The sequence below is a fragment of the Mesoplodon mirus genome (genome assembly GCF_964341445.2).
Source record: "Mesoplodon mirus genome assembly, chromosome: 4".
Lineage (NCBI taxonomy): Eukaryota > Metazoa > Chordata > Mammalia > Artiodactyla > Ziphiidae > Mesoplodon > Mesoplodon mirus.
The window spans coordinates 80,895,431-80,919,269 of record NC_138979.1 but is presented as its reverse complement, the minus strand read 5'-3'; the positions used below and the strand labels follow the sequence as shown (position 1 = coordinate 80,919,269).

At 44.6% G+C, this 23,839-nt stretch overlaps 1 protein-coding gene across 7 annotated transcripts in view; it reads left to right on the top strand.

The window, feature by feature from the left end:
* CHD2 (chromodomain helicase DNA binding protein 2) overlaps positions 1-19,526 on the top strand; it is a 122,477-nt gene extending 102,951 nt beyond the window's left edge. For all 7 annotated transcript variants that reach the window (XM_082617122.1, XM_082617125.1, XM_082617120.1 and 4 more), the window contains 3 exons: positions 120-333; positions 10,573-10,819; positions 15,965-19,526. In XM_082617122.1, coding sequence (XP_082473248.1) covers positions 120-333; positions 10,573-10,819; positions 15,965-16,298 — 795 coding nt within the window. In that variant the 3' untranslated portion in view covers positions 16,299-19,526. The remainder of the gene's footprint in view (positions 1-119; positions 334-10,572; positions 10,820-15,964) is intronic.
* Positions 19,527-23,839: the final 4,313 nt, after the last annotated feature.

Below are 23,839 nucleotides of genomic sequence, written 5' to 3'. Positions count from 1 at the left end.
GGAAGCCGAGAGGGATTTGTCAAAAGTCAAGAGGGAAGTATTTAAAGGTGATGATCTTTATACTGTTCTTGGGAATTCCACCTGGGATCCTGAGGGTCTTTGGTTTCCTTTTACTACAGGAGCAGAAGAAGAAAGATGATGTGATTGGTGGTAAGAAACCATTTCGACCAGAAGCCTCGGGTTCAAGCCGGGATTCCCTGATGTCTCCGTCCCACACCCCGCACAACCCTCACCCTCAGAAGCCTCATTTGCCTGCGTCTCATGGCCCACAGATGCATGGACACCCAAGAGATAACTATAGTCACCCCAACAAGAGACACTTCAGTAATGCAGGTGAGTCATTAAGTGAAGTTTTAAAAACAGGTGCCCAGGGGACTTCCCTGGCGGTCCAGTGGTAAAGAATCTGCCTTCCAGTGCAGGGGATGTGGGTTTGATCCCTGGTCGGGGAACTAAGATCCCACATGCTGCGGGGCAGCTAAGTCCAGGTGCCTCAACTAGAGAGCCTACGTGCCGCAAACTGCAGAGCCCACGCACTCTGGAGCCCGTGCGCCACAACTAGAGAGAGAAAACCTGCACGCCACAGCTAGAGAGAAACCTGCACGCCACAACTATAGAGAGTGTGCGACTCAGCGATGGGCCCACACACCGCAACTAAGACCCGATGCAGCCAAAAATAAATAAGTAAAAATAAATAAACAAACAAATAGATACACCAAAAAACAAAACAAAACAGAACTCAGTTGTTTAAAAAAAAAAAAAAAAAGCGGTGCCGAAAGAAGAATCTTTTTTTTTTCCAAAGACCATAGCTGGACCTTTGTGCTTTATTCTCTTCCATCACTTTATTGTCCTCTTTTTTCTCAGTGAGATGAAGCATGAGATCCAAAAGGCTGTTAATTCAACTCTAAGAAGAACATAACCAACATAAATAAGCAAAAGACAAATGAACGACTCAGGGAAACAATTTACATTATATATGACAGTTAAATGATTAAAACTTCTAATATTGAAAAACTCCTTATGAATTGATAACAGAAGGATAACCAAATAGAAAAATGGACAACGGTTAGGAATAGGGAATTCATTTGGAAGAGGAGATTCAAATGGCCAGTAGGGCAAGATGAACAATTGCTGCTAGGGAAATGTACATTAAAGTAACAATAAGTTAACCAATTTCTTACCCATTCAGATCTGCAAAAATTAAAGGGTGAAATGCACACAAGTTGCTAAGAGTGTGAATTGCTACAGTCTTTCCAGAAAATAATCTGAAATATCTAAATACGTAGGCCCTTTTTCTGGGAGTCTGTCCTGTAGTAATGCAAACACATACATGTATGAGGATGCTGTTAACAGCCTTATAATGGCAAAAAGCTGGAAATAAATTGCCCATTAATAGAAAAATGGTTAGATGAATAATAGGACATTTGTACTCTATATTATTAGCCGTTGTTAAAAAAATGAGTTGGCTTTATAGGTAAAAAAAAAATTGGAGGGAAAAAAAAGCAACAGCAACAACAGAATCTCTGTTTGTGTGTTTAACTTTATTGGAGTGAAAATCACATAACATGAATAAACGTGACCATTTTAAGTGAACAGTTCAGTGGCATTTAGTACATTCACAATGTTGTGCAACCACCACCTAAATCAACTGCCAAAACACTGTGCTCACCCCAAAGAAAAAACAGTTTTCATTCTCCCCCCTCCCCAGCTTCTGGCTGCCACCAGTCTGTCTTGTGTCTCTATAGACTTACTTATTCTGGATTCTCTGTATTAAAGGAATCACATGGAATCGTACAATATGTGTCTGACTTCTTTCACTTGGCATCCGGTTTTCAACGTCCATCCATGTTGTAGCATGTATCAGTATTTCATTCCTTTTTGTGGCTGAATAATATCCCATTGTATGGTTAGACTAGAATTTGTCTTTTCATTAGTTGACGGATATTTGGGTTGTTTCTGCTTTTTGGCTATTGTGAATCGTACTGTTGTGTACATTTGTATGCAACTATTTGAGTACCTATTTTCAATTCTTGTAGATTTATACCTAGGAGTGTGGAATTGCTTGGTCATGTGATAATTCTATGTTTAACTTCTTGAGGAACCACCAAGCTGTTTTCTGTTGTATATATTTGAATAATATATTTGTATAAGCACAGAGAAGGATGTGAAAACATACACATACCAGTTACCTTAGGCTGGTAAAAATATGGACGGATTGTAGGAAATTAATAATTTCTCCACTGTCTGTTACTTCACTGGTTACAATGAGCATGAATTACTTTTAAAGATAAAAGTAATAAAAAGAAAACATATAGTACAAAACCTTAAAAGAATATAGTATATATAGAAGCATAGTATAAAATTTTACAGAGAGTCTCAAGTGTTCCATAATCAAAATGAAGTATACATTTTTGCTAAACTTCAGTGTTAGGATTTCCTTTTTTTTTTTTTTTTAAGTACATTCTAATCTTCCAGTAAAATTCTCAAGCTTCTAGGAAAATTGATTTTCTCCATCTTTTCCTCTTTTTTGGAACACATTAATTATAGGTATTTAAAAAATTCTTGACTGTTATTTCTAATATCTGAATTATTGTGAACCATTTGTATTGTATGTTTTTTTTTTTTTTTTCTTGGTTTTCAGCCATACAGCCCTATCTTTTAGCATGGCTGGTTATTTTTTATTGTAGGCACTGTGTTTTAAAAATTGTAAAAGCCGGGCTTCCCTGGTGGCGCAGTGGTTGAGAGTCCGCCTGCCAATGCAGGGGACACGGGTTCGTGCCCCGGTCCAGGAAGATCCCACATGACGCAGAGAGGCTAGTCCGTGAGCCATGGCTGCTGAGCCTGCGCGTCCGGAGCCTGTGCTCCGCAACGGGAGAGGCCACAACAGTGAGAGGCCCTCATACCGCAAAAAACAAAACAACAACAAAAATTGTAAAAGCCCCAGATGATGTCACTCTGCCCCAGAGAGGATTTACTCTTTCCTCCCCAGGCACATAGAGTGGGAGACGATCATCTTAATCTAGTTCTCGTCTGGTCCCCCTGTTCCTGGGGTTTGGCTCTCCAGGGCACTGGACGGAGGGCCTGCTGCACTCTCTGCCCCACCCCACTGGCAGGTCTTAAACTAGGACCTTGGTTTCCTCGGCACCGTGAGACTATGGTGCTGAGCACCATTCAGAGCACCCTGAATGGTTCTGCTTTTCAGAAGGTAGCTTAGCTTAGCATTTAGCCTCCTGCTCCCTGCAGATTCAGCAAATGTTCTAAGGGAAAACTGGCTGTGTGTTTGCAGTCCCTCAAGTGTCCAGTGTCCCTCTAGCTTAGAAGGACCACCAAAAGCTCTGCCGGTGTCTCTCTTTCTCCAGCAGTGGTTCTCGGCTGGGAAAAGCCCAGATATTCAGCTTCTTGCCCAGGCTCAGAGTCACAGATCTCCCCAGTGGCTGCAGAAGTCAAGTCAACTATTATTACCTCTGAGTGTTTTTTTTGCTCTTCAGAATCTTAGTGCTTCTAGTCTTCATTGCTTTGGCTGCTCTTTGATGTCTTTAAGCAGATTATTTTCTGTTTATCTGGTGTTTTCTTATTGTTCTTGGCAGAGTGTAATTCTGTGGCAGCTACTCTGAATTACCTGGAAGCAGAGGTTCCATATCTTTTAATCTTAAAAATTTTAGTTCAATTAATTGAACACCATTTTATTAGTGTGGGGAGGTAATGACTGTACAGAAAGATGGTTGGGAAATGTTTCCATGTTCTTAGATGTAGTTGTATCAGTTGTATTGATTTTTCTCCTGGGATTAGACTGGTTTTATGTCATTCATATGATGTCACTGATTTTATATTCTGATCCTTTGAAAGGACTCTTCTTATTAAGCTAACTGTAGTCTTTTATTTAAACTTTGGATTTCTCATTCCTCTCCTTAATAGTCAGTACTTCCTAACCAGTTATCTACCCCATGAGGGTTCAAGAAGAAAGAAAAGCATCGTTTACTTTCTCTGGAAATAAATGACTTGGCCATCTCCATAGTACCACAGACCTTGACACCCTGTTTGAAACCTACCTTTCTATTTAGTTTGAAGCCATCTTCAGATGGTCCTTTCATGTTGTGAAGGTGTCTCTTTTTGTTGTTTGTTAATTTTTACGTTGAATAGTCAAAAGTGTTTTACTTCTTGGTTCCCTGGCCTGCTCCACCCTGGGTCAGCAATGAATTTAAGCCACTGGTTGACTATATATTGTTTTGATGGTATAAATTCCTAAGCTACACAGGTTCCTTTATGGTATTATTCTTTGGCTCTGTAAAAAATGCTAGAAGGCCAACAAAATGAGTAGAGATATATTTGGTGGCATGTCTTTGATCTTAACAAATTGTAGCTGGAAGATGGATTTCCCATGAGGCCACATAGTTCCTACTAGTTAAGCCTCTGTATTAGTTTTCTAAGACTATTGTAACAAAGTGTACTACAAACTGGGTGGCTTAAAAGAACAGAAATGTATCCTGTCATAGTTTTGGAGGCAGAACTCAGAAATCAAGGTGTCACCAGAGTTGGTTCCCTTTTGCAGGATCTGAGGGTGAATCTGTTGCACGCCTCTATCCTGGCTTATACTGCTTACCAGCAAGCCTTGGTGTTGTGGCTGCACTGCTCCAATCTTTTTTTTTTTTTTGAATTTTATTTTATTTATTTTTTTATACAGCAGGTTCTTATTAGTTATCCATTATATACATATTAGTGTATATATGTCAATCCCAATCTCTCAATGCATCCCCCCCAACCCCGCAGCTTTCCTCCCTTGGTGTCCATACATTTTGTTCTCTTCATCTGTGTCTCAATTTCTGCCCTGTAAACCGGTTCATTTGTACCATTTCTCTAGGTTCCACATATATGCGCTAATATACGATATTTTTCTCTTTCTGACTTACTTCACTCTGTATGACAGTCTCTAGATCCATCCATGTCTCTACAAATGACCCATTTTCGTTCCTTTTTAAGTATGAGTAATACTCCATTGTATATATGTACCACATCTTCTTTATCCATTCGTCTGTCGATGGGCATTTAGGTTGCTTCCATGTCTGGGTTATTGTAAATAGTGCTGCAGTGAACATTGGGGTGCATGTGTCTTTTTGAATTATGGTTTTCTCAGGGTATATGCCCAGATTGCTGGGTCATATGGTAATTCTATTACTAGTTTTTTAAGGAACCTCCATACTGTTCTCCATAGTGGCTGTATCAATTTACATTCCCACCAACAGTGCAAGAGGGTTCCCTTTTCTCCACACCCTCTCCAGCATTTGTTGTTTGTAGATTTTCTGATGATGCCCATTCTAACTGGTGTGAGGTGATATCTCATTGTAGTTTTGATTTGCATTTCTCTAATAATCAGTGATGTTGAGCAGCTTTTCGTGTGCTTCTTGGCCATCTGTGTGTCTTCTTTGGAGAAATGTCTATTTAGGTCTTCTGCCCATGTTTAGATTGGGTTGTTTGTTCTTTTAGTATTGAGCTGCATGAGCTGTTTATATATTTTGGAGATTAATCCTTTGTCCGTTGATTCGTTTGCAAATATTTCCTCCCATTCTGAGGGTTGTCTTTTCATCTTGTTTGTAGTTTCCTTTGCTTTGCAAAAGCTTTTAAGTTTCATTAGGTCCCATTTGTTTATTTTGTTTTTATTTCCATTACTCTAGGAGGTGGATCAAAAAATATCTTGCTGTGATTTATGTCAAAGAGTATTCTTCCTGTCGTTTTCTCTAAGAGTTTTATAGTGTCTGGTCTTACATAGGTCTGTAATCCATTTTGAGTTTGTTTTTGTGTATGGTGTTAGGGAGTGTTCTAATTTCATTCTTTTACATGTAGCTGTCCAGTTTTCCCAGGACCACTTATTGAAGAGACTGTCTTTTCTCCATTGTATATCCTTGCCTCCTTTGTCATAGATTAGTTGACCATAGGTGTGTGGGTTTAACTCTGGGCTTTCTATCCTGTTCCATTGATCTATATTTCTGTTTCTGTGCCAGTACCATATTGTCTTGATTACTATAACTTTGTAGTATAGTCTGAAGTCAGGGAGTCTCATTCCTCCAGCTCCATTTTTTTCCCTCAAGACTGCTTTGGCTATTTGGGGTCTTTTGTGTCTCCATACAGATTTTAAGATTTTTGGTTCTAGTTCTGTAAAAAATGCCACTGGTAATTTGACAGGGGTTGCATTGAATCTGTAGATTGCTTTGGGTAGTATAGTCATTTCCACAATATTGATTCTTCCAATCCAAGAACATAGTATATCTCTCCATCTGTTTATGTTATCTTTAATTTCTTTCATCAGTGTATTATAGTTTTTGGCATACAGGTCTTTTACCTCCTTATGTAGGTTTATTCCTAGGTATTTTATTCTTTTTGTTGCAGTGGTGAATGGGATTGTTTCCTTAATTTTTCTTTCTGATCTTTCATTGTTAGTGTATAGGAATGCCAGAGATTTCTGTGCATTAATTTTGTATCCTGCAGCTTTACCAAATTCATTGATCAGCTCTAGTAGTTTTCTGGTGGCATTTTTAGGATTCTCTATATATAGTATCATGTCATCTGCAAACAGTGACAGTTTTACTTCTTCTTTTCCGATTTGTATTCCTTTTATTTCTTTTTCTTCTCTGATTGCCGTGGCCAGGACTTCCAAAACTATGTTGACTAATAGTGTTGAGAGTGGACATCCTTGTCTTGTTCCTGATCTTAGAGGAGATGCCTCCAGTTTTTCACCATTGAGAATGATGTTTGCTGTGGGTTTGTCATATATGGCCTTTATTATGTTGAGGTAGGTTCCCTCTATGCCCAGTTTCTGGAGAGTTTTTATCATAAATGGGTGTTGAATTTTGTCAAAAGCTTTTTCTGCATCTGTTGAGATGATTATATGGTTTTTATTCTTCAATTTGTTAATATGGTGTATCACATTGATTTGCGTATATTGAAGAATCCTTGCATCCCTGGGATAAATCCCACTTGATCATGGTGTATGATCCTTTTAATGTGTTGTTGGATTCTGTTTGCTAGTATTTTGTTGAGGATTTTTACATCTATATTCATCAGTGATATTGGTCTGTAGTTTTCTTTTTTTGCAGTATCTTTGTCTGGTTTTGGTATCAGGGTGATGGTGGCCTCATAGAATGAGTTTGGGAATGTTCCTTCCTCTGCAATTTTTTGGAAGAGTTTGAGAAGGATGGGTGTTAGTTCTTCTCTAAATGTTTGATAGAATTCACCTCTGTAGCCATCTGGTCCTGGACTTTTGTTGGTTGGAAGATTTTTAATCACTGTTTCAATTTCAGTACTTGCGATTGGACTGTTTATATTTTCTGTTTTTCCTGGTTCAGTCTCGGAAGTTTATACCTTTCTAAGAATTTGTCCATTTCTTCCAGGATGTCCATTTTATTGGCATAGAGTTGCTTGTCTCTCAGGATGCTTTGTATTTCTGTGGTGTCTGTTATAACTTCTCCTTTTTCATTTCTAATTTTATTGATGAGTCCTCTCCCTCTTTTTCTTGATGAGTTTGGCTAATGGTTTATCAATTTTATCTTCTCAAAGAACCAGCTTTTAGTTTTATTGATCTTTGCTATTTTCTTTGTTTTTATTTCACTTATTTCTGCTCTGATCTTTATGATTTCTTTCCTTGTACTAACTTTGGGTTTTGTTTGTTCTTCTTTCTCTAGTTCCTTTAGGTGTAAGGTTAGATTGTTTATTTGAGATTTTTCTTGTTTCTTGAGGTAGGCTTGTATTGCTATAAACTTCCCTCTTAGAAATGCTTTTGCTGCATCCCATAGGTTTTGGATCGTCGTGTTTTTGTTGTCATTTGTCCCTAGGTATTTTTTGATTTCTTCAGTGATCTCTTGGTTATTTAGTAACGTATTGTTTAGCCTCCATGTGTTTGTGTTTTTTACGTTTTTTTCCCTGTAATTGATTACTAATCTCATAGCGTTGTGGTCAGAAAAGATGCTTGATATGATTTCAGTTTTCTTAAATTTACTGAGGCTTGATTTGTGACCCAAGATGTGATCTATCCTGGAGACTGCTCTGTGCGCACTTGAGAAGAAAGTGCAGTCTGCTGTTTTTGGATGGAATGTCCTATAAGTATCAATTAAATCTATCTGGTCTGTTGTGTCATTTAAAGCTTGTGTTTCCTTATTAATTTTCTGTTTGGATGATTTGACCATTGGTGTAAGTGAGGTGTTAAAGTCCCCCACTATTCTTGTGTTACTGTCCATTTCCTCTTTTATAGCTGTTAGCAGTTGCCTTATGTATTGAGGTGCTCCTATGTTGGGTGCATATATATTTATAATTGTTATATCTTCTTCTTGGATTGATCCCTTGATCATTATGTAGTGTCCTTCCTTGTCTCTTGTAACATTCTTTATTTTAAAGTCTATTTTATCTGATATGAGTATTGCTACTCCAGCTTTCTTTTGATTTCCATTTGCATGGAATATCTTTTTCCATCCCCTCACTTTCAGTCTGTATGTGTCCCTAGGTCTGAAGTGGGTCTTTTATAGACAGCATATATATAGGTCTTGTTTTTGTATTCATTCAGCGAGCCTGTGTCTTTTGGTTGGAGCATTTAATCCACTCCCGTTTAAGGTAATTATCGATATGTATGTTCCTATTATCATTTTCTTAATTGTTTTGGGTCTGTTTTTGTAGGTCCTTTTCTTCTCTTGTGTTTCCCACTTAGAGAAGTTCCTTTATCATTTGTTGTACAGCTGGTCTCGTGGTGCTGAATTCCCTTAGCTTTTGCTTGTAGGTAAAGCTGCTGATTTCTCCATTGAATCTGAATGAGATCCTTGCTGGGTAATCTTGGTTGTAGGTTCTTCCCTTTCATCACTTTAAATCTGTCATGCCACTCCCTTCTGGCTAGTAGAGTTTCTGCTGAGAAATCAGCTGTTAACCTTATGGGAGTTCCCTTATATGTTGTCATTTTTCCCTTGCTGCTTTCAATAATTTTTCTTTGTCTTTAGTTTTTGCCAATTTGATTACTGTGTGTCTCGGCATGTTCCTCCTCGGGTTTATCCTGTATGGGACTCTCTGCGCTTCCTGGACTTGGGTGGCTATTTCCTTTCCCATGTTAGGGAATTTTTCGACTATAATCTCTTCAAATATTTTCTCGGGTCCTTTCTCTCTCTCTTTTCCTTCTGGGACCCCTATAATGCGAATGTTGTTGCATTTAATGTTGTCTCAGTGGTCTCTTAGGCTGTCTTCATTTCTTTTCATTCTTTTTTCTTTATTCTGTTCTGCAACAGTGAATTCCACCATTCTGTCTTCCAGGTCACTTATCCGTTCTTCTGCCTCAGTTATTCTGCTATTGATTCCTTCTAGTGTATTTTCATTTCAGTTATTGTATTGTTCGTCTCTGTTTGTTTGTTCTTTAATTCTTCTAGGTCTTTTTTAAACATTTCTCGCATCTTCTCGATCTTTGCCTCCATTCTGTTTCCGAGGTCCTGGATCATCTTCACTATCATTATTCTGAATTCTTTTTCTGGAAGGTTGCCAATCTCCACTTCATTTAGTTGTTTTTCTGGGGTTTTATCCTGTTTCTTCATCTGGTACATAACCCTCTGCCTTTTCATATTATCTATCTTTCTGTGACTGTCTCTCCATTCTCTGTCTTCATCTCTCCATGGTCTTCCTCTCTGTGTCTCTTTGTCCCAAATCTCCATACGCCTTTCTCTTAACAGAATATCTGTCATTGGATTTAGGGCCCACTGTAAATCCAAGATGATCTCAACTCGAGATCCATCATTACAACTTCAAAGACCCTATTTTCAAGTAAAGTCAAGTCAGAGGTTCTAAGTGGACATACATTTTGGAGACCACATTTCAACCCAGTATAGCCTCCTTTCCTCTACTTCTGTGTCTTCACTGCCTTTTTGGATTCAGATAAGTGTGATTCTTCTCCTCAGGGGAAAAGGGAGGCTTACTGAAGCTAATACAAATTTCAGTTTGGCTCTGTCCTTGAGAGTTACAGAATCCAGAGTTAGAGCAATCACTTTTTACAGGAGGAGTGCCATTCTTTTGGTGTGGGCTAAGGAAGAAGAGTAGAATCAGTAGGTATAGTCTGGAAAGATTTTCAGGGACCAGGCACAGCTGATGGTACCAGCAGGTAAATAAACCTTAGATGTGTAAATGGAGGGTATTACCTTGTGGCTGTGAAACTCAGCAGTGCCTTTTTCCAAATTAATGTTTGGTGTGGGTTTTTTGTTTGTTGTTGTTGTTTGTTTGTTTTAGTGAAATCTCATTTTAAGGGTAAGCCCCAGGTTGGAAGGTAAGCAGGTGTAGAAAATGAAAAGCAGTAAAAAAAGAAAGAAAGAAAGAAAGAAAGACAATGAAAAACAGTGGTTCTTAAATTTCAGAAGGAGAAAGGTGAATTTTTTTTTGCCTTAAAATTTTGGGGAAAGAATTTTGGACTCATTACTTGTATGATAGATAACCAGCAGCAAAAAGGCCAAGAAGGAAGAAATGTAGTGTTTGTAACGTATGTCAGGCCTTTTCAGTTTAAACTTCAGTGGAAGTGAAATGCAGCCAGTTCTGGGAATCATGAGATCATTATTTCTTTTTCTGCAGATCGAGGCGACTGGCAGAGGGAAAGAAAGTTCAACTATGGTGGTGGCAATAACAATCCACCCTGGGGTGGTGACAGGCACCATCAGTATGAGCAGCACTGGTACAAGGACCACCATTATGGGGACCGGCGACACATGGACGCCCACCGTTCAGGGAGCTACCGACCCAACAACCTCTCCAGAAAGAGACCTTATGACCAGTACAGCAGTGACCGAGACCACCGGGGACACAGGGATTATTATGACCGGTATGCAGAGGGCCCTCAGACACCAGGCACTGACCTCTGCCAGGGGCTTACTATTTATAGGTGGAGAGACAAGCAACAGAAACGTAATGTATTTATCCATCAGATGCTCATTCTTACCATGTGCCAGGCATGATCCCAAGTCTGGTGCTGTGTTTCTGCCATCAAGGCATTTTCAGAGTGTTGGGGAGAAATCGTGATGTAGGCAGCTGACATTGTGTGCTGAGTGGACAGTTGAAAGAATGGATTTTTGAGTTTTTCCTGAGGGCTGAGGAAGAGGGGAGGCTGGTGATTGTTGGTTTGGGCCCTGGAGAATCAGCTAAGCAGAGAGAGATGGACTAGGCATCACAGGCCCAGGCCAAGGATAGGCCCCCCAGGAAGGGATGCCCAGAAGATGAACAGGTTGGATGTGGGGGTGGGGCTTGAATGCCAAGTTACAGGTTTGAAGTTTTATTCTCTGGGCCAAGGAGCCATTTATGGTTTCATCATCACACTTGTGCAGGGGGAGTTTTCTGCCATCATCTGAGGAAATCTAGAGAAGTGGTAGCCATAAAATATTAGAGTCTGCAACCAAAATGATTCAGCTCTGTGCTATGCTGTCAGCCACACTAGGTGGGTACCAGCCTGTGGTCCTTTCATGCTAGGCGCCCACAGTTCAGCGGTCAAAGTCTTTTGAAGTTGTCCCTTCTCTACAGCTATATAATATCATGATATGATGGGCCAAGGCTTTGTGGGAGTAGTTGTGAGAGTTAGCAAGTACAGGAAGGGCTGAAGAGGTTTTATCTATTCTTCTTAATTTCAGGACTTAGCTGTATTTTAGCTTCCTAGCAACTTTGGTTTCCCCTAGGCTAAAGATATGCTTTGACTGCACCTTGAAATTAATACAGGAAAATTTCATATAAACACCTCCATGTCCTGCCTTCTTTTGGAGGATCTGGTAACACCAGGCTGCTTTAGCACAGCAGCTGTGGCCGAGTAGCAGCAGCCTCTGTTAGGAGGGGTCTGTACCCCTCACCCCCCACCCTTCTGTACCATCTTATCTGACTCCAGTGGGCATTTGCCCTACCTACATTCTTTTGTGTAGATCTGTATTTCCATTTTGTATCATTTCTCTTCTGCCCGGAGGACTTTTGTTTTAGTGTGAGTCTGCTGGCGATAAATTCTTTTAGCATTTGTATGTCTGAGGAAATCTTTATTTTGTCTTCACTTATGAAAGGTATTTTCTTTTGGGTATAAATTTATAGATTGACACTTCCTTTCAGTACTTTAAAGATGTTCCTCTCTTCTCTACTTGTATTGTTTCTGATGAAACATCTGTCATCTTTCTCTTTACTCCTCTTTACATGATATGTCTTTTTCTCCATCACTGTTTTTTAGCAATTTGATGATACTGTGCCATGGTATATTTTTCCTTATGTTTCTTGTGCTTGGGAATTCTTGGATCTGCACCTTTATCATTTTATCAGATTTGGAGAATGTTTTACCATTATTTCTTCAAATACTTTTTTCTGTTCCCCCACTCTGCTTTGAAGATTTCAGTTACACCTGTGGTAAGCTGCCTGAATTTGTCTCACAGCTCACTGATGCTAGGTTTATTTTTTTTAATTATGTTTTCTCTGTTTCATTTGGAAAGTTTCTATTGCTTTGTCTTCAGGTTCACTAATATTGTCTTTTTCAATGTCTTATCTGCCTCGAGGCCCATTTATTGATAGTATATTTTGTATTTCTTACATTGTAGTTTTATCTCTAGAAGTTGCATTTGGGTCCTTTTTTTTTTTTTTTAATCTTCCATGTCTCTCTTTGACCTTTTGAAATCTGGTATACAGTTTCAACATGGTATTTCTATCCTTGTCTGCTAATTCTATGATTTGGGTCAGTTTTAATTGATTGATTATTGCCTCATTATGGGTCTTATTTTCCTGGTTCTCTTCTTTTTCATGTTCTTTTCCATTACGGTTTATTACAGGATGTTGAATATAGTTCCTTGTGCTATACAGTAGGACCTTCTTGTGTATCTATTTTATATATGGTAGTTTGTATCTGCTAATCCCAAACTCCTAATTTATTCCTCCCCCACATATTTTCCCCTTTGGTAACCATAAGTTTGTTTTCTGTGTCTGTGAGTCTCTGTCTGCTTTGTAAATGAGTTCCTTTGAATCATTTTTTTTAGATTATACATACGAATGATATATGGTATTTGTTTTTCTCTTTCTGACTTACCTTCACCTAGTATAATCTCTAGGTCCATCCATGTTGCAGCAAAATGACATTATTTCATTCTTTTTTATGGCTGAGTAGTATTTCATTGTGTGTATGTACCACATCTTCTTTGTCCATTCATCTGTCAGTGGACATTTAGGTTGTTTCCATGTCCTGGCTATTGTAAATAGTCCTGCTATGAACATAGAGGTGCATGTTTCTTTCTGAATTATAGTTTTGTCCAGATATATGGGCAGGAGTGAGATTGCTGGATCACATGGCAACTCTTATATTTAGTTTTTTAAGGAACCTCCTCCGTACTGTTTTCCATAGTGGCTGCACCAACTTAAATTCCCACCAACAGTTGCAGGAGGATTCCTTTTTCTCCACCCCTTTCCAGCATTTGTTACTTGTAGACTTTTTATTGATGGCCATTCTGACCAGTGTAAGGTGATACCTTATTATAGTTTTGATTTGCATTTCTCTGATAATTAGTGATGTTGAGCATCTTTTCGTGTGCCTACTGGCCATCTGTATGTCTTCTTTGGAGAAATGTCTGTTTGGTTCTTCTGCCCATTTTTTGATTGGGTTGTTTGTTTTTTTTTTTGTTACTGAGTTGTATGAGCTGTTTGTATATTTTGGAAATCAACTCCTTGTCAGTTGCATTGTTTGCTAATATTTTCTCCCATTCCATAGGTTGTCTTTTCATTTTGTTTATGGTTTCCTTTTCTATGCAAAAGCTTGTAAGTTTGATTAGGTCCCATTTGTTTATTTTTGCTATTATTTCTCTATGCTGGGTAGTTTTTGATTAGATACCTAGTTAAGTGCTGGACATTTTTGTATTCCTATAAACGTTCTGGAGCTTTGTTATGAAACACAGTTAGGTTACTTGGAAACAGTTTGATTCTTTCAGATCTTGTTGTTAGGATTTGTTAGGCAGAACTGGAGCAGTGCTCAGGCAAAGGCTCATGATTTCCCACCACCGAGGCAAGGACTCTCATGGTACTCTACCAGTGCCCCTTGGATCTTGAGGTTTTCCCATCTGGCTGGTGAGAAGAGAACAGGCACTGTTCCAACTCTGTGTGAGCACAGAGCACTGGCATCTCATCCTTCTCAGTGTTTTTTTCTCCTGGCCTTTGGGTAGTTTCCTCACATATACACCCTGAGCAGTATCCAGCTGAACACTCGAGGGGGAACCTTTGCTGGTCTTTGAACTTCTTTCTCTTTGTAGTACTTGCTTCTCTTGCATTCTACACTTTGAACACCTCCACCCCAACTCAGGAAGTCTGGGCTTCTCCTGAGCCGGTGCTTGTAAGGCTTATCTCATTAGTTTCTCATCGCATAGGGATCGCGGTTCTTTGTTACGTGACACCTGGTGTCTTGAAAACCATTGTTCCATACATTTTGTCCCTTTCTGATTGTTTCAGCAGGAGAGTGAGTGTAGCCCCTGTCACTCCATCTTGGCTGGAACATGGGCAGTCTCTCTCTTTACCTCTCTCCCTTCCTCCCTTCCCCTCTCCCTCCCTCTCTTTTATTCAGGTGAAATTCACATAGCATAAATTAATTATTTTAAAGTGAACAATTCAAAGGCATTTAGTACATTCACTATGTTATGCAAGCACCGCCTCTGTCAAGTTCCAAAACACTTTCATCACCCCAGAGAAAACTCTGTAACCACTAAGTAGTCACTCTCCATTCTTCTCTCTCCCTAGCTCCTGGCAACCACCAATCTTCTGCATTCTGTTTCTGTGGACTTACTTAGTCTTGATAGTTTGCATAAATGGAATCATACAGTATGTGGCCTTTTGTGACTGGCATTTTTGACATTTACCATAATGTTTTAGAGGTGCATCCACATCGTAGCATGTATCAGTACTTCATTTCTTTTCGTGGGTGAATAATGTTCCAGTGTATGTACATGCACCATTTTGTCTATCCATTCATCCATTGATAGGCACTAGAGTTTTTCCACCTTTTGGCTCTTGTGAATAGTGCTACTGTGAACATGGTATATAAGTGTTTGTTTGAATATCTGTTTTCAGTGCTTTTGGGGTATATACCTAGGATTGGAATTGTTAGTCAGTGGCAGTCCTATGTTTAACTTTTAAGGAACCACCAGAATGTTTTCTACTGCAGCTGACCTATTTTACATTCCAACCAGCTATGTGTTAGAACTGCAATTTTCCCACATTTTCGCCAACATTTATTTTTAGTGTTTTGAATGTAGCCATCCTAATGGGTATGACATGGTATCTCATGGTAGTTTTGATTTGCATTTCCCTGGTGATTAATGCCCATTAAAGATGTCGAACATCTCTTCATGTGCTTAGTAGCCATTTGTGTATCTCCTTTGGAGAGATGTCTTTTCAGCTCCTTTGCCCATTTTTGAATTGTATTGTTTGTCTTTTTGTTGTTGACTTATACAGATTCTCTGTTAATAGTATAACAAGCAGTTTGCCATGGTCCTGACCAAAAATTTTAATATTCTTCACATTGAGTACATTTTAAAATAATTTAATTAACCCTGCACTCGCTGTTGCATATTTAGGTTATAATTTTTGCTGTTACTAATAACTTACAAAATAATTTCTGTGGCTCTTTTTCTCCTGGGCTGGGTTGAGGAACATGAGGATGTTTGTAGATCTTGCCAGTTTTCCTGAAGGGAATGTGAGTTTACAAAGCCATCAGTGATTCAAGTGTGTACTTGTTTCACTGCAGACTTGATGAGGCTTATGTCATTTCATAGGCTGTGTTTTGCCAATAAGTATAAAATAGCCCTTTGTTACTACTTTAGTTTTGTTTTTTTCGATTTCTAGTAATGTAAGTATTTGCCTCTAAGTTTCTGGAAGCGGCCTTAAATATGAGTGGATGAAGAAGAGCCAGTGGGTGACGGAGGAGGGGTGGGAATCTGGCTTTGGTCTCCAGCTGATCCTTGTATCTCTGTTTCAGGCACCATCACGACTCCAAACGGAGGCGATCCGATGAATTCAGGCCTCAAAATTACCACCAGCAGGATTTCCGACGAATGTCTGATCACCGCCCTCCTATGGGCTACCACGGCCAGGGACCCTCGGACCATCACCGCTCTTTCCACACAGACAAATTGGGGGAGTATAAGCAGCCCCTCCCCCCGCTGCACCCCGCAGTCTCAGATCCTCGCTCGCCCCCTTCTCAGAAATCTCCTCACGATTCCAAGTCACCCCTGGATCATCGGTCTCCTTTAGAGAGATCACTAGAACAGAAAAACAACCCAGATTATAACTGGAATGTTAGAAAAACATAAAGATAGTTTGGAAAGAAGGGGCGTGCAAGAGTCTTTAAGCACCTGGATGTTTTTGGTCTGATCCACAGGAGCCAGTTATCTAGACCAGTGATGGCGTTTCTGGACACGCTGCTGCTGTCAGCTCGCCACTGAGGGAGCACTTCAGGGAGTGGGGGGCCTTTCGCTCGGTCCAGCTTTGATTTGGGTCACCACTCCCGCACTTGGGCACCCCATCCCATTCCAGCCTTGTCCTGGCCTCCCACTTTGATGGGTGCTAGGAGGAAGAGATGACGTTTTGTCTACCAGCTTCACGGCCTGTTCCCCAGTGAAGGAAGAAAGGATCTTAGAGTCATGAATGTTTTATCACCAGGGCTGGCGCGCCCTGGACCTTGGCGCGTGGTCGGGGAAGGCGCGTGCACATGAAGGCTGCCGGGACCTGCTGGACAGCACGGGGTTTGGTTCACCATGACGTGACGGATGCTGCTGATGGGGAGCGGGGCGTGGGGACGAGCGGGTGGGGTCTCGCATCATAGGACTTGAAGGGGATCAGGTACCCCCCTCAAATGTGTTCTTGGGAGAAGTGACACTCGGCCTCATCATGTGACACCTGTGGTGCTGGGGGCCTGGGGGACAGAGGGGGAAACATTTCCACAGCAGCCGCTTCCCCACCAACACTAAGTTTTCCCACACTGTACATTTCAAAGGTTTGGTCTCCCGGGTGGGCCTTGTTTGTCCCCTGTGCCAGGGAAAGTAGGGCCTGTGCAGCTGACTTCTGAGGACTGTGAGTTGGGCAGCATTGACGTGGGCGTGGGTCCTGTTTGGTTGGGAGTGGGCTGCACGCAGAGCAGGCGGGGCGAGGGCTGGGTGTGTGTGGCCAGGGCACTGGAATCCCTGGTGGATTCCGATTCCTGGGATGAGCAGTAACGGTCCTGGGCCTGGCGAGGAGGGGGCCGAGGGAGCAGGCCTTCTGACGAGCTGGTTGCTGGCAGCACCAGGGCGGGCCGCTGGGGAGGGGCGGACGGGTTTCCCAGCCTGGGGGTTGGTAGTGTGGCAAGTGGGGGAGGGCCAGTGTGGCAGCTGGTCACCATCCGCAGCTGTGTCGGAGTTCCCTTCGCCCAGCTTGAAGAGGTAAGATTCCGCAGAGTCACACATCTCCTGCCGCTCACGTGGTGGGTGGACAGACACAAGTTGCCTGTGGTGAACACGTTTCCACTGCTAGTTGGAGATCATTAGAATTGAACTCAGTATCTTTTAGAATGAAGTCAAGTTAAGTGTAAACCTCAGTTCATTTTTTTTTTCCAAAACAGGAAACATCCAAGGACAGGGTAACTGAGCTGTAGATAGAGTCAGACTAGAGTTGAATTGAATCAGGAAGGGAGGCAAGTTGGTTACATACGTTAAGGAGGCTCCTTTCATTTTACTGGTTCTGGGGCCTTCCGTTCTGTTCACTTTAAATATAACTTGCCAGTAATTGTTAGAGTATCCAAAGGCCTTTCTAGATGGAGACAGAATAGCTGACTTGAACATACAGTGTGCCTATATGTGTCCAGGCTCAGAGCTGCTGGAAACCCTTCCACTGGGCATATACAGGGTTAAGCTCCCCGCACTGACCTGAGGGGACGTCATAAAGTCATGGTCACTTACGTGCTGGTGTCCTGGGCAGCACCATTGATGCCTTTACTGTTGCCTCACCAGGGAAGCAGAGGTGGCTTTGGGGGGCCGTCACACTCTGCTTCCCAGAGCATCCTTGGGCTCGCCTGTGCTGAGGTCCACGTGAGAGTCTGGGTCCGCACAGCTCGTGTGGGGAGCTCAGTGGGCCCACCACCTCCTGATCTGTTTCTCCTCCTGGTACTTGGCGTTGTTCACCCTGGGCTTGTACGACACGTGCCCGGAGCACAGCCCCAAGGGACCACAGAGGAGTCCCCGGCCACCGTCACCCCAGTGAGGACGTGTGAGACTGCTCCGTGGGGTTAGATAGGAAATCGTGCCTCTGCTTTGGCCACAGGTTGGGCTTCTTGCCAACAGTGCTGACACTACTTGTGTTTGACTTGCTCAGGCCCAAGGGGACGGGCAGCCTGGCTTGCAGATCCTTGAGCCGTCCACAGGCCCTGGAGGTGGGCAGGGTGGGCCCCAGCACGGCTTCCCCTGTGGGAAGTTGGGTCGTGTCCTTTCAGTTAGAGGAGGCCAGGAGGAGGAATTGGAGGGCCTGCATTTCAATGCTCACCAAGGTTTTTTTTTTTTTCCCCATGAAGTTGTTGGTAGGAGATGTGAGTTATTCCCAAAGACGTCTCATCATGAGGAAGAAGGAACTTCCTTTTGTTCACATTCAGGATTTTTCGTGCCATATGATGTAGCAAAAGGCAATGTCAGCCAGGTCAGTGTTAAATTCATTATGAAAAGTACAGTATCCCCATAAAAGCATCTATTTTAGGTGTCGGAGTATGTTTGAAGGGTGGGTTGGGAGAAAGGAGGCATTTCCTCCTTGTCCTGAATCAGTATGAATACTGTATGCTTATATCAAAACCAGAAATTTGCACAGGTAGGAATTCTCTCACTTGTGGATGGGAGAAGCTGCCCCTGGAATCTGTGAGGATGGTGTTCCATGGAGCCTAGCTTTGAAAGATTTAGTTACTAGGTAGAAAGAGCAGGGGCTGAGGAAGAGGGAAGTTGAACAGAACCCGGAACCTGAACAGAAACCCGGATTTACATGTATGTCCTAGTCCTGGCAGAGGACACGGTAACTCCAGACTCGTCCCCGCCATCCATCGCTGGCCCCGGTCTCCCCTTCCTTTTAGGCATTCCGTAACGCTCTTTGATGGGAACCCAGAACACTTCTCACGTCCTGCTGCAGACACTCTAGCCTGAAGTCTGAGAGCCGCATCAGGGTGCATGGTGCAAACACGATTCAGTTATGAATTCACACAGTGACACTGAAGTCCTACAGACCAAAACCAGTGCGTCAGCAGGAGCGGGGGCCCGGGGCCCAGCGCCAGCGCTCGCTCCTCTGGCTCATCCGAGGGCTGCTGTGTCGGGCGAGGAGAGCCAGGCCAAGGGTCCAGGCTGCTTTAGTCCATCTGTGTCCCACTCGGTTGGGGACAGATGGTTTTTCTTTATTGTAAAATTGTGGACTTTTAAAACCTGTTGACTAAACATTAATTTATATTTGTGAAAAATGCCACTGTCCTAGTGATTTCTGATGTAAATAATGTTGTTTATATAGTATGTATTAAATTTTCCTACATTGTAAAACTGCTGTACTTTTGATTCTTGTATATTAAAAAGTGTTACTAAGGATTTTTAGAATTGGGCGAACACGTTGCATTGCATTGGCGTGACCCGCGACTGTGCCTGCCTCGTCTCCCTCCCTTTGGTTGCTGGGTCATCAAGATTGACAGCTTGTGAAAGGGAGCCTTTTAAAGTTGCGTCTCTTCCCCCTACCCAGGCCCAGTTGTGTTGTCGGGTCCGGGTCCTTTCACCACACGTTCTAGATTTTCTCTGAGTAGCTGAGGCTGACGGTCCCCCGGCCCAGCAGCAGTCGTCTTAGCCCGAGTCCCTGCACTTGATGAGTTGCCGCCAGTGGCTGAGCAGAGCCGCCCTCAATTTCCATGTTGGTCGTGCCGGGCGGGGAGGATCCCGGGGAGACCCGTACCCATCAGGTGCCCATCAGCAGGGGTCCCGCAGCCCCCTGTCAAGAGGAAATCAGAACACCGGGTCTGCCAGCCTGCAGCCTTGAGAGTGATTTTACGGTTGGGTTGTATATTCTTGAAGGGGGAAAAAGAGCACTTTATAATGGAAACACTGACACAAATGTTAACCTGAGCATTTGGCACCGGGACTGGCCCAGCTCCTGCGAGCCCCAGACAGAGGAAGGGTGGCACAGCCGCGGCTGGAGAGCCGTCTGAAGAGGAGGCGGAGAAGTTTGCCAGACCCAAGGGGTTTTGCTAATACTTAGGTGACTCTGAAACCAAACTTCAGTCTTTGTGAAGGTCTTAATTGCTGATAACCAAATAAACCCTTGTGTGTGCTGAGGGCTGAGGGCTTAACTCCTGTAACTGTCAGCCCAGGACACGTGGCTGCAGGGAGCCTTGCCCGCCTGGTGGTGCCGGGGTTTTAGTGCATGCAGTGGGAGTCAGAGACTCAAGAGCTGAGGGGTCTTCCTGCCTATAAACGTATCTCACAATCGTGTTGCAACTCACAGCTCGGCTGGAACAACTTTGGGAAATTTTAAGAACAAGTGCAATAATCAGCTTATGATTTACAATAGCAACCAGGCTTCTAAACTGACCGCTGCCAAAAAACGCCTGCCTTTTACTGGAAGGAGCAGGCCCAGGCCCCTCTGCGCTCCCTGGCAGGGCCTCACACATCTGGCATCAAGGCAAGTCCTTCTCAATTAGCTCCAACAGAAAGGTCACTTATTGAAACACAAGGCCCCGCACTTTGCCAGATCTGTGGCTCTGGGTTCCAACCTGTGGCTCTTAAAGGAGTAGGACCAGGTTTGTCTTGGAGGCAGCCTTTCCATCACGTTTTGAGTCTGGAAAACTACTGGGCTTATGTCACCTCCCAACCTGCATTTGTTCTGCTTTGTGAAGTGGGGAAGAGACATGGCTCATCGGAATAAGTGCTCCTTATCCTGTAGAAACGGGGGCCCTGGTGGGTCTGCCCCTGCTGCTGGTGGTGGGGTCCTAACCTGGGCTGAGTCTTGGGGATTCCTGGTCAGTTCTGTGCCGTGTGACCGGGCTTTATGTGGAACACAGGCAAATCTCTGACCTACGGACTTCCGACCTCGAAGATGGGCAGAACGACAGCCATTTCCTTGGGGCCAGAGCTGCCCTGCAGAGGGTTCATACGTGCTGTCTTTTTCTTAATGTCTTTCGTGATCCAAGAGGGAATTGTCGTCACTAAAGCATGGTCCCCACTGACCCCGTGCACTGGGTTGGCCTTGGGGGGCAGGGATGGTCTAGGAGGTGGGCAGGGAAGTCGGTGCCTTGTCTCCTTTGGTCCTTCCCTGTGTGCAGTAGGGCAGGTGGATTTTTCACCTTCAGTTTCACACGAAGCAGGCAGCTCCTAGGGTTAATGTGGTTTGTAAGTGAGAGCTCCAGCTGTGGGAAAGGAAGAGGTTTGCGAGCCCCGGGGACCACCCGGAAGGAGACAGCGTCCATCAGTTCTCAGCGGGGGAGGGTGCAGGTAGAGGAGGGGAGGTCAGGGGTACCTAGGATGTAGCAGCCCTCGCCCTGGAGGCGGCCAAATAATTGGAGCTGCCTGTCCTGGGAGCCCGGGAAAGGGGCTTCTGCAAAACCTGCTCTGGGCGATTAAACCCAAGGAGGAAGGCCCAGCAGGGACTGGAACCATCTAAACACAGAGACAAGGCTCCCAGTCTGGTGGGGGAGACACAGCTGGGACTAGACAGTCATGAGAGAGAGTTTCTCCCTGTGGGCTGGGCCCTGTTCTAGGTGGTGTGGACACGCACAGAAAGGACGGGGCCCTGCCCTCTTTGAGTTGATTTCCTAGCTGGGGGCACTGGGGAGGCAGACCCTAGGCAAGCAAACAATAAGAGGACAGACGCAAGGTCTGACAAATACCAGGGAGAAAAGAGCCAGGAGATGAGTAGAGGGCGGGGGTCCAGGGAAGGTGTGAGGACCAGTGGGAGGCGTGGGTCTGTGAGCTGCACAGACTTGGCTTTGAACCAGCTGGCATTCTTGGGCGACCTTGCTGCCTCTCCAAGCCTCAGACTCAAAGTCCGCATGAGAGCCCTTGGTCAGGCTCTGGTGGCCTGAGTGAGGTCCCTGAGGGGTCCCTGATGGGCTCGGCATCCGTCGATATTATCAAAGGGGGATGTTGAGACATCCTGAGGCGCTGGGGAACTGCACCTGGGAGACCACTGTTGCCACCCATCTGGGGTCTGCATTGTGTGTTTTGGGATCAGCTCCCGTTCTCCGATGGAGGGCCCTGAGCGAGTATGGTTCTAGAACCGTCCTGCAGGGGGCAGCAGATTTCCACTACAAACGGCCTGTCTCGGCCACCACCTGAACCCAACCCTGGGAGGGCTCAGCCGTCACTCCCCTGCCCCCTGGGGCCGTTCTCCTTGGTTGGGAGCCCACACTGGAGCCAGAGACCTGGAGGCACCTTGTCCCTGCCGGAAGTGTGACGGGGCGGGGACACAGGAGAGGGCTAGAGGCTGCAGGGAGAGGCTGGCCTCACCTGCTTCCACCAGCAGGAGGCCCAGGGGCCGTGCTGACCACCACCACCCAGCCTCAAGAGGGGCCTCAGGCAGCCAGGTGGGCTCTCTGCCCCGCAGGGTGGACGGGGCAGCCCTGCTTCACGGTCACTTCTAGCCATCCTTCAGGGATACACAGGCTCCTCCCAGCTCCAGCCTCTCCTCCCTCCCACCTCCATGTGGCAGGAAGAGCGTCCGCCCTGAGCCACAAGGCCCAGGCATCACTCTGCTGCTCCCCTGTGACTTTACCCTTAGCTCTAAGCTCGCTGGTTTGGGTCCGAGGCCGTGGGCAACAACCTGCCCTGCTGGCCACACTCATCTTTGTCTCCCTGAGCCCCTGGCTGCAGCCAGCCCAAACTGCTCCTGCAGCTTCAGATATCTGAGGGTCTGCTTCTAGGCCACCGTCCCCCTTTCCCCACCTCCTTCACCTCCGCGTGCCTTTGAAACCTGTTCAACCTCAAGATGCAATTCAAGCTTGGTTTCTTCTGAGCAGCCTTCTCTGACCCTGCTGTCCCTGTCCCGTTCCTGTCTGTCCCTTCCCGGTGCCCACAGATGCCATCAGAGCCCCTGGCATACTCTGTTGCCCCCATGTTGTCATAGCCACCATGCCCCCCTGGAAAAGTGGGGCTCCCAGCGGGGACCAGGTTTCCTTCACCTCCAGCTCTGAGTCCTGACTCCGCATGGGCCCCGTGGGTGCTGGGCTTGAAGCCTTCTCTTGTGAGGTGCCCAGAGAAGGGATCCGGGGAGAGGAGGACCGGGGTGCTCACTTCCCTGGAGGATGAGCGGGCTGGGGGCTCAGGCCAGAGTTCAGGTCCCAGTCGGCAGGACTCCTGGACCAGGGGGACATTTAAAGCAGTTAGAAGCCAGTTCTGGGCAGTAGAAAAACTTCCCCAAGGCTTCCTGGCCTGCCGGGCATTAACCCTTCATTTGCTGGATTTTTAGAATCTCCAGGGAACGGACTGGAAGGATGATGAGGCTTTAGAAGCCTGGGGCAAATATTAAGTAGAGGCAATTTACTAGCCATGATGGTATTATTTCAGCATCGTAGCTCCTGGAAGGGTGGCTATGCTGCGGCAGGCATGCGGGTTCCTGGTCCCCGGCTGCGTCACCCGGGGAGGGAGGTACCCAGGCCCGGCCTGGGGCTCGCTGTACCAGGCAGGAGGGTGAAGAGGCAGCAAGGTCTGGGGTGGCAGCGGCAGGGTGGAGAGCCTAGTGGACTCACACAGGAGGGCCCCAAGGCCCGGGGAGGAGATCCAGGGCCCTCATAGCAGCCTGGCTGACAGCATGGGTACCAGAGAGAACGTCTCACTTCAGATCAGGCTGCACCCCGACTGCTGTGACCTGGGTC